The 16,917-nt window shown below is 41.8% G+C and overlaps 1 protein-coding gene across 4 annotated transcripts in view; it reads right to left on the bottom strand.

The window, feature by feature from the left end:
* Positions 1-16,917, bottom strand: part of mtcl1 (microtubule crosslinking factor 1) — a 76,269-nt gene that overhangs the window by 30,530 nt on the left and 28,822 nt on the right. For 3 of the 4 annotated variants that reach the window (XM_005729040.1, XM_005729042.1, XM_005729044.1), the window contains exons 4-6: positions 8,385-8,444; positions 6,360-7,748; positions 571-711 (exon numbers count right to left, since the gene is read on the bottom strand). In XM_005729040.1, the coding sequence (XP_005729097.1) occupies positions 571-711; positions 6,360-7,748; positions 8,385-8,444 (1,590 nt within the window). The remainder of the gene's footprint in view (positions 1-570; positions 712-6,359; positions 7,749-8,384; positions 8,445-16,917) is intronic. The other variant, XM_005729041.1, reaches the window with a different exon arrangement.

Below are 16,917 nucleotides of genomic sequence, written 5' to 3'. Positions count from 1 at the left end.
GGGATCAACATAACTTATGCTTTTTTTCTTTAATTTATAAGTAATCTGTGAAATCGAACGTTACATTTGACCTGTACCTGTACCTAAGTGTTCAACTTGAGTCAACTCCAAAAATCAACTCCAAACTGTAAACCCCTGACTATCACCAAACAATGTCACAGGTGTAACAGAACAGATATCATCAGCTGGCATGCACAGATCACTTCCATTTCAAAGGTAAGCTCCGCACTCATTGTATCTTAAATACTTGTGTCAGGTTAGCGCTAGAAAAATCTGGAGATAGAGAGCTGCAACTCTCAGGAGAGGAAATAAAATATGTAAATAGGATGTCTCAAAGCTTTGCACATATCAATATGTTGAGATCTAAATGTTTGAGTTAGTTTTGGAGTTGCTGTTTGGAGTTTACATTCATCCTGCAGAGCTGCACTTGACAGTTATTCACCCTGCGGAGCATTTGAATCAGTTGGCGATGGAGTAATATAAAAACAGTGTTCAGGTCAAGAAAAAAAAAAAAAACTGTCCAGATTTATGGTTCAGACTTAGCAGAAGGGAGATGGAGGAGGCACTGACCTCTACTTTTAAAGCCAGGGGCCTGTGGTACCTAGTGAGTCCAGTGGCTCCCCTGCTCTGGGCCTGGCCCCCACCCTGGCTCTGGGGCTCCACGCCTCGCTCCTGTCCTAGACGCCACTCCAGCTCATCCCTCTGACCGGACTGTGAGTGTCGTGGGGTGGGGAGAGGGAAGGAGAGGGAAGGGAGGGGAAAGGGGGTGGGGGGTAGTGTGGATGGTGGGTGTAAGGGATTAGGGAGATGGGTGACAGGTGCGGGATACGGGGTGCAGGTGGTGGTGGTGGTGGTGGTATTGGAGAGGGAAAGATGTGTGAGGTGGGTTGTGGACAACAAAGACAGAAGACACCAAACAGTGTGAGGGGGACGAGAAAGCGGGCAGAGAAAAACAAAAACAGAAAATGGGTAAAGAAGATAAGCCGAGGGGGGTGGGGGGGGGGGGCGTAATAATCAACTAACAAACTACACGATGTGGAGAAGAACAAACGGACTACAGTACGAAGAAGAGCGCAAAGAGGAAGACCAACTTAAAGATGACGGCGTATGAGAGAGATGAGAAGAGAACGAGAATGAGGATGAACAAAATCATGGGCTGAAACATCTGGCGGGAACACAAAGAGGAACAAAGAGAGGGAATCGGGGAGGAAAAGAATGCAAAACACTTGTTATGAAGCGCATGCAATGAGGGATACATGAGTCCAAACCAACAGCTGAGAGATACCGCGCCAAACTGCAGAGCTAGCACGCTAAAGGTTTTCAACACATGCCCGTGCACAGCCGTGTGTGTCGTAGAAGCAGTAAACTAAAGGGAAGTTGCATCTTGAGCCTGTATGATGCACATTGTTTTCAGACAGTACAGCATTGAAAATACACTGAAGTCATTGGAGGCTTCGGTCAAGCTTTTGAAGCAACATGCTAGTTGCCTCCTTTGTAGCAGTGCTCACACATTTCTTTGAGTGTAATATTGCTACTAGCAAGCAGTTAAGTCATCATACCAAAGAGGTAAGGTATTTATCAAAGAAAAAAAAAACAATGGTAAGTTTATATGCTACAACAGAGCGACTTTTATTGTTTCCACCTTGTGAGTCTGTGTCGTCTTTCGAAAATTTAGCATTGCCAACGAAACTTTAGCAGGAAATCCCCCGAATGCAGCTTTGGGAATTTTGTCATGTGTGTTTGTCTGTTTGGGTTTTGTCAATGCAAAAATGCAGCAACATTGTAAATTGTTGTTCCCAAAAGTTTAATAAATAGGTAGCTGGGGTCAAAAGATAGATGGGATCCATCTTATGATTACTGAATAAGGGGCACCAGGGGGCCCATGGTCCTTTTCCCTCTTTACGCCTCTGTCACAGAGTCTCTCTCTTTTAATGCATTTTATTCTATATATCAAATAAGTTTAGAGAATATTTAACATTTAATATTTTAAATGGCTGCAGTGTGAGATATAATCGGTGTTACAGCTGTTGCAATCCTAATGCAGGATGTGCTCTAATTTCTTATGGTTTTTCTTTCTATATCTTGCAATGTTGACAATATTTTCCATGAGTGTTTGAGAATCATTCAGAAACTATCTTCTAAGTTAAGAACAACTTCTTCAGAGCCTCATAAATAAGTATATGAGGTTTTTGTCATTATTACAAGAATATAGTCAAACTAAGCTGTTGTTTTTATTATAACATTTTAATATCATAAAACTCCCATAATCACAAAACCTGCATTTTTCATTTTAAGTGTTTTGCTCTCAATATAATTGAGGTTTCATTATCACAATGTTATTACAAAATTTCAGTAGTGCCGAGCCATTTTTGGAATTTGGAAATCACGTTAATAAAAATATTTTCAAATAGATAAATTGTCATAATTATAACTGAGAGAAATCTGAGAATGAGAAAATACCGAGATGGTTAGTTTAAATGTAGGAAAAAAAAATCAGTGTTTTTAAGGGTGAATTTATACATATGAATGTTTTAATTGAGAACACATCTTAAATTGTATAATTCATTAAATATGCTTCTTATTGACACAACATACTTAGTCATAAAGAGACGTTTTAATGATAATTTTCAGGTAGAATTACAAAAAAATTACAAAATAATTACATGAAAATGCCTATTTTTACTCCTTTCTGAATGCACTTTTATAAAGAGCTTCATATTTAAATTTATTACACACACATTAACTACATTAATTATATTCTGAAGCTTAATCCACCTTCAGCAGCTCTCAGTGCTTGAAGGCTTTTTTCTTTTCTTTTTTTGGAACGAGTCAAGGTTGTTAGTTCAGCGGTTAGCTTTAACTAACCCACCCAGCTTCACCCAGACTAACAAGTGAATCCTACAGGCAGAGGAGCAAAGCAGAAACAAGTCTTGGACAGAATGAGTATGGAGGCAGCTTCACTCTATTATCTCTACAAAGCACACTGGGTTCTTCAAGGGAGAGATGTTTAAAGAGCTGATTGTTTTATTCCATACGACAGTCTGGCTAATTAGAAATGACATCCAAGATGTCGGCCTGATCATGCAGCACAGGAATAATGAACCTGCTTTGGTAGAGTACACTGTATGTTGACATGTTGATTTACACTATAAAACAAGGACGCGATAAAACAAGGACAGAAAGCAGGATGCCAGCCAGCGAGGTTCTTCCACAGGCAACTCACACTGCCATGCAACAACGTTTCAGACTCTTTTTTTGGTCTAGCACAGGTTATTTTAGTGAGTGCACACATTTTTATGGTTCGTCTCCTTGACAACACCATGGAGTATCCAATCCCACGTGTGTCTGTGTATGCGTGATGATATGTTGTGCAAACATAACAGCTACACCATTTTTGTGTCATAATGAGTCACAGTAATGATAGTATCGTGCAGCGGAGCTATAAAGAGAAAAATACCAACTGAACTTCATGCGGCAATTTGTAGTGTCAAGAAAGCCGGGCCAAGTGGAAGAAGCTGCTAAACTCCTTTAGTACTTACTCCATTCACACCAAGCACCCTTTCAAGCACCCTCTTAAGCCAGCCACTCTCCTTTGGCCTTGGCTGACTGAAAGCAGGGCAGCTGCAGACAGTGAGTGCATGGAGAGGGAGGCAGGCAGGCAGGCAGGGCTTCTGGCTATGAGGATGTGCATGAAGATGCAGATGTGAAAGCAGCAGCAACAGCAGCAGCAGGAAGCAATGGTGGTGGCAGTGGGTCTGGGGAGGGGTGGCGGTGGTGCCAGTGTGGTCGAGCTGGGGTGAGTGTGGGGCCTGACGCTGTGTGTTACTAAAGCCCTGGAGGTTTATTAAGGCCCTCAATCTCAATCTTCCTTTAAAGCTTACGGTTCGGATCTTTTCCAGTTTATCTAACCCTTAGCTCAGTTTCCTTGTTGCTGGTTGACCAGTTGAGATGCTTCAAAGCATTTAACTGCCAAACGTCTGTCTGCAACAAGCTCATTGTCTCTTAGGTAACTTTTGATATCTCGTGTTTAATCTAAAGAATCAGAGAGCCTGTTTACACTTTGTTTTAAAATCCATCTTGGGCATTTGTTTATCATGTGCCTCTCAGGTGTTTTATTACTGTCCAAGTCACAAACAGGTTGTCAAGGACGGAGGTCCAATTTAGGGAGCCAAGAGCTGCAGTGTAGTGGTTTACATATTTGCCTAACATTTGCGAAAACTCCCCTCACTCTACTTGTAACAAATCATTTCAGAGTGGTGGTTTATGGTTGTAATTACAATTCTTTTACAGTTTTATATTGTTTATTCATTACCTATGGTATTTATTTACTTACATCAACTGTATTCAGGTACCAAGGATTAGAGTGCTATGACATATAAAACAGAACAGTTCAAATTCTCTTAATCTTGTTTTGAATTGGTGTAGTATGACACGAAGCTCATTATTTCCTATCTTGATGCACCAAGCAAAGGCTGTCATTGGCCTACACTTTGTGAATACTGGCACTAGAGGTTAAAGGTCCCTGTACACCAATCAGGTGCCCAATTTGTGTTGCAAGTCCTAGCATAGAAAATAAAATGCTAAACGAACTGTTCCAACTATTGAAATTAGCGGGGAACCTAATTTCTGCCTTGGAAAATGTTGAAGGACGCATTAGAATTAATACTCCAATAGATTTGTGGCCTAGCCAAAACACAAAAGCTATCATATCACAAAGCGTCTCATCTACATCTACACTAGTACTAACCACTGCCCACTTATGATCTGACCTTCCAAGACATATTTCAAAACTAAATGTAAACAGGCCGGAGGATTCAATGATACTGAAAATCAACAAGATAAATACCCAAAGATAGCAGATGAAGGCTTTTGCTTTCCCTACCTCCCGTTTACTACCATTATATACCTGCACTAACCCAAACCACACTACAAAAATATAACATCCATTACTCACTCTATGGAAAAAGCTTCAGGAATCAACGTTATCAAATTTAGTCTGTACTGGGTCTTCGTAAGACATTTTTTCAACCAGTTAAAAGTACTCAAATAGTACTTTAATGCAATTAGAGAGAGACACTGTTTCCCCAAATTGGACACTATAGTTCCCCTAGTTAGTATATAAACTATATATACACTGTACATAGTTTACTAGGCAGACACGTGATGCACTGTATGAATGTTGACAGGGTTTAACAAGAGAGAACTCTGACCACAACTGTCATCTAGCGTCATGTCTTGTGAATGTTTGCAACTTGTCGAGCTTCACATAAGAATTAATATTAAATTCTTCTATGGTGAAGGAAACAATTTAACACACAAATACTAAACAATGACTAGCTGGCACTGTCATCTCCTTTCTGAAACCCCACATGTCCTCGGTTTGTCTGATAAATATTTGAAGATTCTCTCTTTTTCCAAATATGCAACCGTGGCGACCGCCGAAGCTTTATGCCGGTCATGAGTACTAGCCACGTACTTTTAGAGCACTTCATGCAGTCTCACTTGTCAGTATGAACATACTTATGCACCCAAGATTGTGAATGTAAAAGTGTCTTCTCTACGACCCGTCCTGTGTGGTACGCTGGTGGCAGCTCATTTAGCCTTGAGCCGAGAATATGAAGCAGCCACAGCGGCAGCAGAACTCCCCAAAGTTTTCATGCGCAGTTTCATAAGCAGATTTTTACACAGAACAGGAACTTTTCCTACATTTTACCCCTCATTTCTTACATTGGAGTTGAAAGATTATATTGGGCCTTCACTCTCATAACTCAACATACGAGCATTATATGAAGATAGACAATGAAAAAGTCCGAACCCATCCTTCACGCCGTTTTTCTTTAATGAGATTCCTTTTGACAGGCACGGCTGTGCAGTGTGTGTCCTGCTAAAGATGAGCCGCCAATTAGAGCTGCACCTTTAATTAGAGATGCTTTTTCTGCTGACTTGGACTCTCATTTAGTTTATTTTGGCCATAAATGTGTACTAATGAATGCACACTTAGGGACGTTTAACTCAAACCTAAATGAATTCTCACATTTACAATATACCACTGGGTATACTCGTATCCATCTTAATTTTGCCTGCTAGTTAAAGTCATTTTTTGGACAATTTAATGTTTCCTACTGCTTTTCAAGTTAACGAAGCCTTGATATCTGCTTCTCATAAGCTTAATATTGTCTGGAATAATCAGGAGATTTAATGCTAATTGATGTTCTTATTCACAATTTTTATAGAACACGAGACATTTTTCTTTTTGGACAAACAAAAGTGAAAAGAACATCTCTGTGTACCAAAACATGTCACCTTACAGTACAGAAAGGCATTGAAAAGGTCAGAAGAAGGCTATCCATTGAACTTACCTGGAAGTCGGTCACCAGGTCTCTGCCAAACGTGCCAATGGGAGAGTCACGAGACATGGAGGTGACGGTGGACAGGAAGCTGCTGGACTCTGTGAGGTTTGGCATGGGTGACAGATCATCTGTCCTTTCTCTCAGCCCCTCCCCTATGTGGTCCAGCTTCTCCATAAAGATGTGCAGCTCAGTGCGGAAAGCCTTCATGCGGGTGTTAATGGTGTCCAGGACTTGAGTGTCTGGTTTGGATCCAGAGGCTGCCCCGCCTTCGAGGCTCTCTCCTGTCGTCACCAGGAGCCTGCCCTCAAAGATCAGGCTGTCAGTGTCCGTGATCAAACGGTCCACTGTCTTCCCGAGCCTTTCTGCCTCTCGCTTCACATTAGCGAATGACTCCCGCTCTTCCCTTCTACGATTGGCCAGTTCAGTGGCACTGAGCTCGCTGCCATCTGATGGTTTGATGCTTCCAAACCCCGAGGTGGTCGCTGTTTTCTCAAACAGATCTTCAGAGTCACTCTCACCTCCAATAGGTCCTTCTCTCTTCGGTTGGAGGAGGAGAAGTCGCCCTGCTTCCTCATCCTCTGCAGCTTCTCGCCGGCCCGCATCACTCTCCGCATCGCTGTCTCGAGGGCTGCCGGTTCGCAGGCCCAAGTGTGCAGCCAGGTCACAGCGCTGGACATTAGACATGAGGACACGGTTCTCATATTGCAGCTTCATCACCTTTCCGCTCAGCTCGTTGATCTGCATCCTGGCTGATTTAAGCTCCTCCATCAACATCCCACTACTGGAGCCATTACCCGTGCCCCCGTTCCCGGGTTTAAACAGTACCCCCTCACTGCCTTCTTCACCAACGGCCCCAGAGGTGCTGCTTGGACCAAATTTGAAGCGATTGAGTTCAGACGTAAGCTGCCTATTGTGGTCCTCAATCTCTGAGATGGAGCGGCGCAACAGCTCAGCCTCCTCTTCGACAAACTGGAGATGGCGACGAAGCTCACTGGCCGACTCCAGCGCATCGCCGCCATATGGAGACGAGGGCATGCTGGAGAAAGGCTCGCGCCCAAAGCAGTCTCTTTCATACTGACAGCGAATGTCTTCATTCTCCGCTCTTAAGCTGCGGTTCTCCACCTCCAGCTCCACAATCTTTCTGCCCAGAATGTTAGCCTCCTCCTCCACCAGCTTGAGACGCAATCGTAGCTCGGCTTCTCGAGTGGTGTGAGGGCCACCGCCAGAGCACTCCGCCAGGGGAAGGGGACTGTCCACGTCCCCGTAAACTGATTTGTACTTTTGCAGCTCCTGCTCAAGTTCATCCTTTTCACGGCCGAGCTTGGCCATCTTTTTCCTCATGAGGCCGGACTCCTCTTTGGCAAACTGCAGCTGGCACCTGAGGTCCGCACTGTCCTCCTAATGAAATAAAAATGACAGTAAAGCTGCTGTCGTCTCATACTTTTGTTATTGTCTAAAAAGATCCAATAAAAGTTCCAATCCAGTCCAAGAGCAATTTTTTCCTACTATAACAGAGCATTTTATTTTTATTCGTGTTGTATAGTATGTTATTCTATTTCATCTTATTCTATTCTATTGCGGTTTTCGTAACTTTTACTGCCTTCAAATGGACGTATGACTACAAAATGTACCAAAATGACTAAACACAGACTGAAAAAAAGGTTGGAAATCACTGCGATACATAATTTAGCCCAGAAGGCAACAGTACATTTATTGAACTGGATAAAAGCAGTAAGCGGGCTACAGTAAATGTTCTGCCGAAGGCTCAGCTTAAATGTTGCAGCCTGGTTGTTTTCCTGTTATCTTCACTTACGGTTTCTCATTTTAAACTTTTGACTTCACACTTATTTTTCTATTTTCTTTCCTCTTGTTGTGATTTCTTTGTTTCCGCCTTCAGGATGTGTTTTTTTTCTTTAATTTTATCAAAGCTGCTTTTCTCTTTAAATCTGTTAATCCACGCCTGTAAAGGGTTGAAAAAAGTGCCTTATTCTCTTTCTGCAGAGTGAGTAACACTGACATCTTTTTCTTATTTACCTGACTTGTTGATTTTTTGTCTTTAAATGTTTCCCTGCTACCTCGTCGCCTCAGTGCAGTCTGTAAAAGAGCAAAACAGAAGAAACGCCTCATCAGAAACAAACTTCTTCACTGCTGCACAAAAGGAAAGAAATTTTTAAAACATGCCAACATTAAAGCAGAGTGATAAAGACATAAGAAGGCTATTAGGGAGGATCTCTGCAGCTCTATTGATATTTCCATAAATCACGATGCCAGTGTTTATATAGACAATCATGATGATGGCGTTTGCTAATGTGTATGCCAACTCCCTAATGTGAAGAAGACTCTGGGAAAAAGAAGCGCATTAATCTATCTGCATGTGTTATATAACATTGGCATCATCAGGTCAAAGCTAGATCTAATAAGGAAGTGTTTACTTTAGATCACATTGCACATCATGACATAATTACTGTCAGAGACTGTCCTGGTAATAGCCTGCATCCAAGGCTAACATCTGGCTAGCATGTCACTCTTTCTGTGGTTGAATGGAGCGGCAGATTGAACAGACAATATATATGATTTATATGAATAAACTAAAATGCCCCTTGAGACGATTCTGCTTTTTATTCAACTCAGAAAACTTGAGAATTCAGATAAAGGCGGTTTAATGTCTGTCATGTCTGGTAATGTATGATGCACCAGGGTGCTTTAGATCCCATTCATAGCTCAGTGTGACAGACGTCTTATCCCGGCTCAGATTCAGTGACACATGGTGCATCCACGACGCTCGGAGGGGAAAGCATCTGCCCGTCCAGTGGGGAAATCTGTCCTGTAGCTAATACAACAGTAGGCATCGCACGCAAAGCCTGGATAAAACAGGGCCTTCTACACGCCAGCTTAGTCTTACTGACTAATAAAATCATTCATTTTTTATCAAGTCACTTTCTTACATCAGCTACAGCTCTATCAGACTGGGACAAGATAAATTATCACAGAGAGGGGGAAAGGGAGAGGGGGAGGAGAAGCGAGAGAGAGAAAGGGAGGAAGAAATCCCCGTCTATAAATGCAGAGCCTTTTCCAGGAGCAGACTGCTGCCCCGGCAGGGTTATTTAAAGGTTTGATGATCAGTTGGGCTACGGATGGCTTCCTTTCTAGGAAGCATAACTTGATATTAATATTTCTGATGTCACAGTCATAATCACACATCTCTGTGTAGGTTCTTGTCATCCAGGTCATGGTAGTCTAAGGAGCTCGGAAAGAAAGCGATTTCTCGGATGAGAGGTGAAACGTCTTCATGGGTTTTTTTTAAACCAACTCGAGCATCTTAAAGTCTCTCATCAAATAGATTATTACATATTTCGAATATGTTCCAGGACTATTGTGTCAGCGGAGGTGTACGTATGTGTATATTTGAGCCTGTATGTATACTTTTAACCGTGTGCGGATTAGAGAAAATCCAAAATAAATTCAAAAGTTGTACACTCGTATCTTATTTTCAAGTCAAGTCATCTTTATTTAGCACATTTAAAAGACATCAAGTGTCTCGCAAAGTGCTGAAGTGCTAAACATTTAATTTTAAAGTAATTAAAGGTGTTTAAAAGACGATTAAAGCCCACGATAGTCATGCTCCAGATTTTTGACCTTTTGACCACAACTGTAAATGTGACATGTTGTCACAACAATTTTAACACTCCTTAGTCTTCACAAAGGCACATATTGTATATATATATAGTGCCAATTGTCTGATATAAACCACTGCAGGTCACTGATGAAAAATACTGCACTGGGGTCGAGCTAAGCAGCAGCACAGTCACTCACTGCAGTCGACTGCATCAAGAGTTTTTAAGCATATTGCTTCCTCTTATTCATTTTTTGGGAAAACTGTTTTTGCTTTACTCGGATTGCAAGCTTGAGTGAGATGGTCTGTTAGTTCCACTCATCCACTGCTGATCAAAATCCAACCTTTAGTGGTTTGAAGCACCAAAGCTTGCAAACCATTGCATTAACCTAAAATTAACCAATCGCATATTCATGTCGAATCACGTAGCAGAGATTGAAAGGTGCACGAGGGATGTTCACTGGTGGGATGAACATGTCATTTGAATTGAACGAAACTGATTTTTTTGTCCTGCCCACCAAAGATGTGCAATAGCTCAATGAGCAGAATCAGTGTTGGCTACTCCTCTTTCAGCACACACACACTCACTCTCATTTCACTTGGCATACAGCAGATTCTTCCCTGCAGACGCTCTGTTGCCATCCTAAACAGACCAGAAGGACAGTGTGAATCATTCATGGCCAGACGGATGGAAAGTGTGAGGGAGAACCTGTTTTGCCCAGAGCAAGAACGGACCTTGACTCAGTCGCTGGCTCGGCGACAGGAAGGGAGCGCCCGCTTAGAAACGGTGGCGCAAAAATGAGCATAACCAAACTGCAGGCGGCAACGGTTACAGAGAGACGTCTGTGTCTGCTGCTTTCTGTGACAAATTTGAATGAAAATACTGTTTTGATTTGAAACTTTATTTTATTTTATAAGGTTTGCGTGCAGAGAAGTGACACATTGAGACACATTTCTCTGTTGCTGCTCAAAAGAGCTTTATAGTTTTGTTTCATTTCCTAACTGCTGTACGATTCCCTTTATCAACATGTTTCTTTATCTGCTCCCGTTGCTCTCTCCACAGTCTCAGTCCATTTTGACCTCCGAGCTGCTGTTCTCCAAAAAAAAAACATTTACTCTATAGGCTGAGTAACCTTGGCCTGCTGCCTTTACAAGATCTGATTGTTTGATTGAACTGTGGCACCAACTGTCTGGGTTTCCCTCGGAAAAAAGACATTTCTTAAATTTGTCCCTAAATTTAATTTGTCAAACTGATTTTTTTAGACACTGGAAAAAGCTAAATGTCAAAATGACTGAAGATGACAGTTTGCCCTTGAAAGAAACTACACCTCTTCTGATCTTTCCCTACAACCAGACCTCAATATTTCTCAGAAATCCTTTTTCTTTAAATACAACAATTACTGACAGATTCATAGTTTACTTTATTTATTGATCAGCTGCATCAAAATTGTGCATCTGCACCCCCACAGCCCCTTGGGTCTCACTTCAGCTTTGTTTTCAGGGTCTCTCCAACGCCAGCCGTGGTTTAATTCCCCACCCTGGTGACGGGGCTAATCTCTCTGGGGAGACAGCGGATTAGACAGCATCTTGTACAAAGCTCCTCAGACTGCCATTGTCAGGGATCCCCGTTTATTCTACACACAAGCCAATGTGAGAGTCAGAGAAACAACAACGTGATCAAGTAACTCAAAGACACTCATCTGCGATTCGCTTGCAAATATAACTGCACAAACAGACCTTATATTACTTACATTAACAGTGAGTAGTCATTTAAACGTCAGATATCTGTATGGCATTGTTATTCTTCTAATCTAATGACGAAAACTGAAGTAACAGGGTTTGTTTTTTTGAGCTGTTAGTTTTTTGGCTTCAAGTGGGTCATAGAAGCGGGAAACTTCAGGGCTGAAAGAAGACAACACTGAAGTACAACTTTAGAGCACAAATAAACATTTTTCGTTAATTCTTTCCTTCATGAAAACTATAAAGGCTGATTTCCTTAAATACCCATTTGAATTTTATTACAGCTTAAATTTTGAATTATTAAAGGCATGGCTGTTTTTACTGGCAGGTAGGTTCCCACTAGGCAGGTAGCTGACCTCTTGGCTATAACTGTTGTTTTATTGTAGTTATCTGACACTGCGAGCCATGCTCATAGACACAGAAGTTTGATGAATTAAATTGTAATATTTTATTTATATGTTGCTTCAAAGCCATCAGCAGGTATCAGTATCGATGCATTGCACCTGTATAGTTTATAGGAGCAGTTTGTTAACCAAGTGTCCTATAAATGAAGGTCATTTTCAATCCCATTTCTAACTTTAACTGATAACTTGGCACTCCACTCATGGCTCCATAAATCCGACGCTACAATTGACAAATTGATGTTGCTTCTTCTGAAATTACCAAATCCTCAAAATAACGCCAGTGCAGCTATTGATATGTTTTTGTAGTCACTTTAAAATTCGAGCGTGCAAAAACTGTGTGTTAAAAAATAAAAATAAAAATCGTGTTAAAACTCATATCACAGATCTGTACGTGGACAGGGCAATTTTATGGTGTGTGGAGACCTTTACTAATAAAGCTTCAAGCTGCGGAGATCTGGCAAACACTTCTTTCTCCACACCTGCTGATTTCAAACTTTAATCACAACCCGTCACCAGATAATATCCCGACCACACTACAGCAGCACGCTAACTCAAAGTTCCCTGCTGAAATTTTCCAGTTATTAAGGATCAATAACATGAAATGAACAACAATACTTCTCCAAGATAGTTAAACTCCTCCACCTGAGGCAGTAATCATTCCCCACCTGGTGCGGGATACGTGGATCGGCACAGACCAAATATTTAGCTCCAATAATCACCACGTTATTCCATAATGGAAATAATTATCTGCACCTCTAAAAGACCTTTTACTGCTCCCTGATAGTGTGAATGACTGTTGCTCTACTTTTTAAAATTTGATTCAACCACTGAGATTAATTGTGCCTCCTGAAAGCTCTGCCACACTTTCACATCCTCTGTGTGATTGCTTTTCTTCCACTTCAACACACATTCGTCCTCCTGCACGCTCAAAAGCACAAACATGCACACAGGTTCCCCCATCATCATCATCATCATCATCATCCACGTGTGGTGCTCTGAACAGCTCGGGTTAGTGAGAGTCAGTCATGCAGTCACGCAGGAGCAGCATGCAGTCTGGCAGGCAGATCCAGCTGGTGTGAGAACTGGCTGCATTACTGGTGCTGCTGGTTTTTACTTGGACCTCTGCCAGCCTGCAGGATTAGCAGATTGTAGTTACACAGTCGTTACTCTGGTGGGACCGAGTGAAGCAGTCGCTGCAGGCCCTGACTGACTGACTGCCACTCTGTATTTCACTGGCCTTCTCATGTACCTCCCTCCTGGACTCCCTAATCCCGTTTTACTCCCTTCTTGCTTCTTTCTTTCTTCCACATTTCCTTACTTTACTCCAGCTCCACATAAATCACCCCTGAATGACATCTGAAATGTATGTGGCAACTAAAGTTATATATGTGTGTGCTCATAGTGGGCCGTTCTATCTTTGAGAAGCACCTTGAGTTTAGATCATCAAAGTGAGGTCAATGTAGCCTCTCAAACTCTTTTAAAGGCTTCACTTGGGTAAGGATTATAAATGAGCACTAAGATGAGGTTTAGGATTTGTTTTGGCAGTTTGAGGTCAGATAAAACTTTGATTTGATTTATTTGAAGATGACAGAGTTAGGATAAGGTTTAGCACAAGATATGAGGGGCAGGAATTTAGAGGTGACACTTTAAGGATGTCAGGGAGGAGTTTGGGCGACAGGTTCTTAAAAAGAGAAGACACAAAAAGCAGATTTTTGAAAAATAACATCTCCACTCTTATAAACCCTCAGTGAGTCGGTACACTGGACTGTACAATCCAGCAAGTCCCGAGACATTTCTTTAAATTTTAGTCGACAAATTCTAAAAATTCCCATCATCAGAATTTGCTCTGGAATGTTTTGATTGGTGAATAGAGTCGTCTTGGGATGCAGCCATCTTTATCTGTGGCTTTTTTGATAGCCCCAGCAGAATAGTGTTGAAGTTATTCCATAAATATCCTCCCAGGACTGACCCCTGGCTTTTTGCAGGTGGAGAAACAGGCTTCCACAACTTTGAACTTGCAAATTTAACAACAACCACTCGTTCTAACTGGTTTCACAATTACCGAATGCTTACATATAGCTGGCTCCAAACTAACATGTCAAATCATCGGTGTAATATGAATATTTTAGCTTGTTGTGTGGTACAGACCATCCAAGAAGTTGTATTTTCAGTTTTAATGAGTGAAATCCTGGTGTTTTACTTGTATCTCACATTTATTTGTGTCCTTGAATGTATAGTTAATGCCTACAGTTTACTAAACTTTCTTCAGCTGAGGGTCAAGAGGCTGAAAACCAATGAGTTGCATCACTGTGGCTAAAGCAATTCTTTTACACAGTCTATGCTCCTCTCTCATTAAAAATGAAAAATGGTATCACACTGGGAACTAACGATAACCCTCGAAAATAAAGAAACGATCAACTGCTACCGTCTGTGTTGTATCCCAGAAGTTGTGTGCGACAGTGTTTATGTTCAACAAGTGTTTATAGCATTTGTTTAGAATTAAAAATGCATCACAAGTTGGCGATATCTTATTTTTTTTTCTTAGATGTGGGGCAAAATCCTGACAACTCAATTTCCCTGAGAAAATTTCATTTTTCATGTTGCTGCTGCAGTCTCACTACAGTCTTGGAACAAGTGTTGGAGCACAACAATATGGAGTATTCTGACAACGCCCGTTTGCGTAATACACTCGGGCATTTTTGGAACAAGTGCAGACTGACATACACAGTGACATCACCCCAAACATCCCAATGTGGGAAGGGGGAAAAAATACAGAAAAACATTTTGGGGGTGGAGGATGAGTAAAAATGGGAACACAGCGAGAGTATTTTCAGCAGCATCTGTACTCAACAGCTTGGCCTATTTATGATTTAGCTCAAAGACTGTAACACATTGCAGAGAGGGGCGTCTGGCTCTGGTAATGGGATTTAACAGGAAGTGTGGTGTGACCAGCGAAAGAGGGGGGCGGGATGGAGGGGCTGGCAGGGAAGGGGGTGGTAACGGAGCACAAACGCAGCTGCGACTGCCGCTGGATGCAGATAAACCCCTTCTCAGCCCTGACAGAGGCAGCTAAGACTCCGACACAACAGAATAAATATCGCTCACCCGGCGGGAGAGCACAGAGAGATAAGTCGCTATGAAATGTTTAGAGGCAGATTATATTACGGAGATCTGGATGAATGAGCCCTCAATCTGGACTGTAATCCGTTTCAATAAATTAATTAATACAGCACACGCACACACACTTGTCTGAATATATTTAAGTGTCAGACGCCCTCTCTTTTTGTCACTTGATTTAATTTTTTTCACCCCATCCAAGGACATTATTCTGATGCACAAGTGTTTTCTGTTGCTGCTCCTGCTACTTCATGATGCACACAGCTGTTTTATTTTTAAACCGGTAATCAATCTGTGACTTGCAGCACCTGCATTAGTCTAAATATACAGCTTCTAGATATGCTCCATCAGCCAAATACGCACCATGCAACCCACTGAAATTCAATTTGCTGCTGAAAATGGTGCACCGCCACCCATTCCTCCTCAAGGCTACAGTGAAGTTGCTGCAAACAGGAGCAGCGGTGATATTTTGGAAAAAAAAAAAACCTTTCACCAATCAAAGCTAAATGAATTAAAGCAATCTAGCAGAGTGGGCTTCCAATATGATGCACGTGTGTGCTCGTCTGCACACGCGTGCGTTGTCGAGACATCCATACAGCGTGTTATTGTGTGGGTGCCTGTTTTTGTGCTTTTTGTCTGGGCATCCTGGTGCGTCTATGGCTGCGACTGCGTTTGTGGCGGTTGCTGGTCTGTCCGTATAATCGGCAGTAAGACAGGCTTCATGCAGCACTCTGAGGTCGTTCCAATGTCAGGGCACCCCCAGCGGATGTGATCTTGTAAACAGCTTCAAGCATCTCCATCTCCCCTTTGTCTTAACATCAGTAGCAGTCTAGAGATTTTAATCCACCTCAGAGGTCTTTATAGCCAAAGTTTGCTTCTGAATGCGGGAGCAGAGCTTAGGAGAGGCAGGTGGAAGAAAATGCACACAACTGCCGTTATAAAGCTGGTAAAATTCCAAGTGGGCATGTTTTGGCACAAAGGATGGCGCTGGTGTAAGTAAAACCATCAGCTAAGACTTTAAAACTGTACTCAGTGATGCTTTTTAAAGCAATGAAACAAATTTATTTGTGTGTTATTAAAGTAATTGCTTGTAGTGAACTAGATTGACTATACGAAACAGGTGTAGCAAGAGTGAACCTTGAGTTTCAGGGTGGTGTGCCAAGTTATAGGCTAACTTGGTTAGCCATTTTTGGGACTATTAAATGATGAACATTTCTCCAGAAGGTGCCAAAACTACAAACACAGTGCAGAGGTCCAGTTCAGTGACTCAGGTTAGCTGAGACCTGGCAATGCTCTGGTAAGCTGCAGTGACACCATCCACATGTCTCTCAAAGCATTAAATCCGTAATCATGTATAATTTCAAATGCTTTAAATGGGTGAGTCATATAAAAATTCACCCCATGTACAATTGTCACAAAGGACGAAATTATCTGCAGAGAACAAGCTAGTTTTGAAATTTCTGCTCCAAATTTGGAGAAGTCTGTGGGCACTGACTCATTTTTCAAGCAAACTGCCATTCGGGGAGCTGCCAGTTAATGCCACCTTCTGTGTTGCCTTTATTGTTGCATCCTCAGAGGTTGCCACTTCACGGTGACAAATTCACTGAAAAGTATCATCAAACCCTGCGGTTCCCCATATGGAAAAGATATATATAAATCTTATAAAGTTTGTATCTGTCTTGTGTGAAACTTG

This window comes from Pundamilia nyererei, unplaced genomic scaffold, assembly GCF_000239375.1.
Source record: "Pundamilia nyererei isolate P.nyererei 1_Seehausen unplaced genomic scaffold, PunNye1.0 scaffold00031, whole genome shotgun sequence".
Classification (NCBI taxonomy): domain Eukaryota; kingdom Metazoa; phylum Chordata; class Actinopteri; order Cichliformes; family Cichlidae; genus Pundamilia; species Pundamilia nyererei.
Note: the sequence above shows the minus strand (reverse complement) of the source record. Positions and strands in the feature narration are given on the sequence as shown.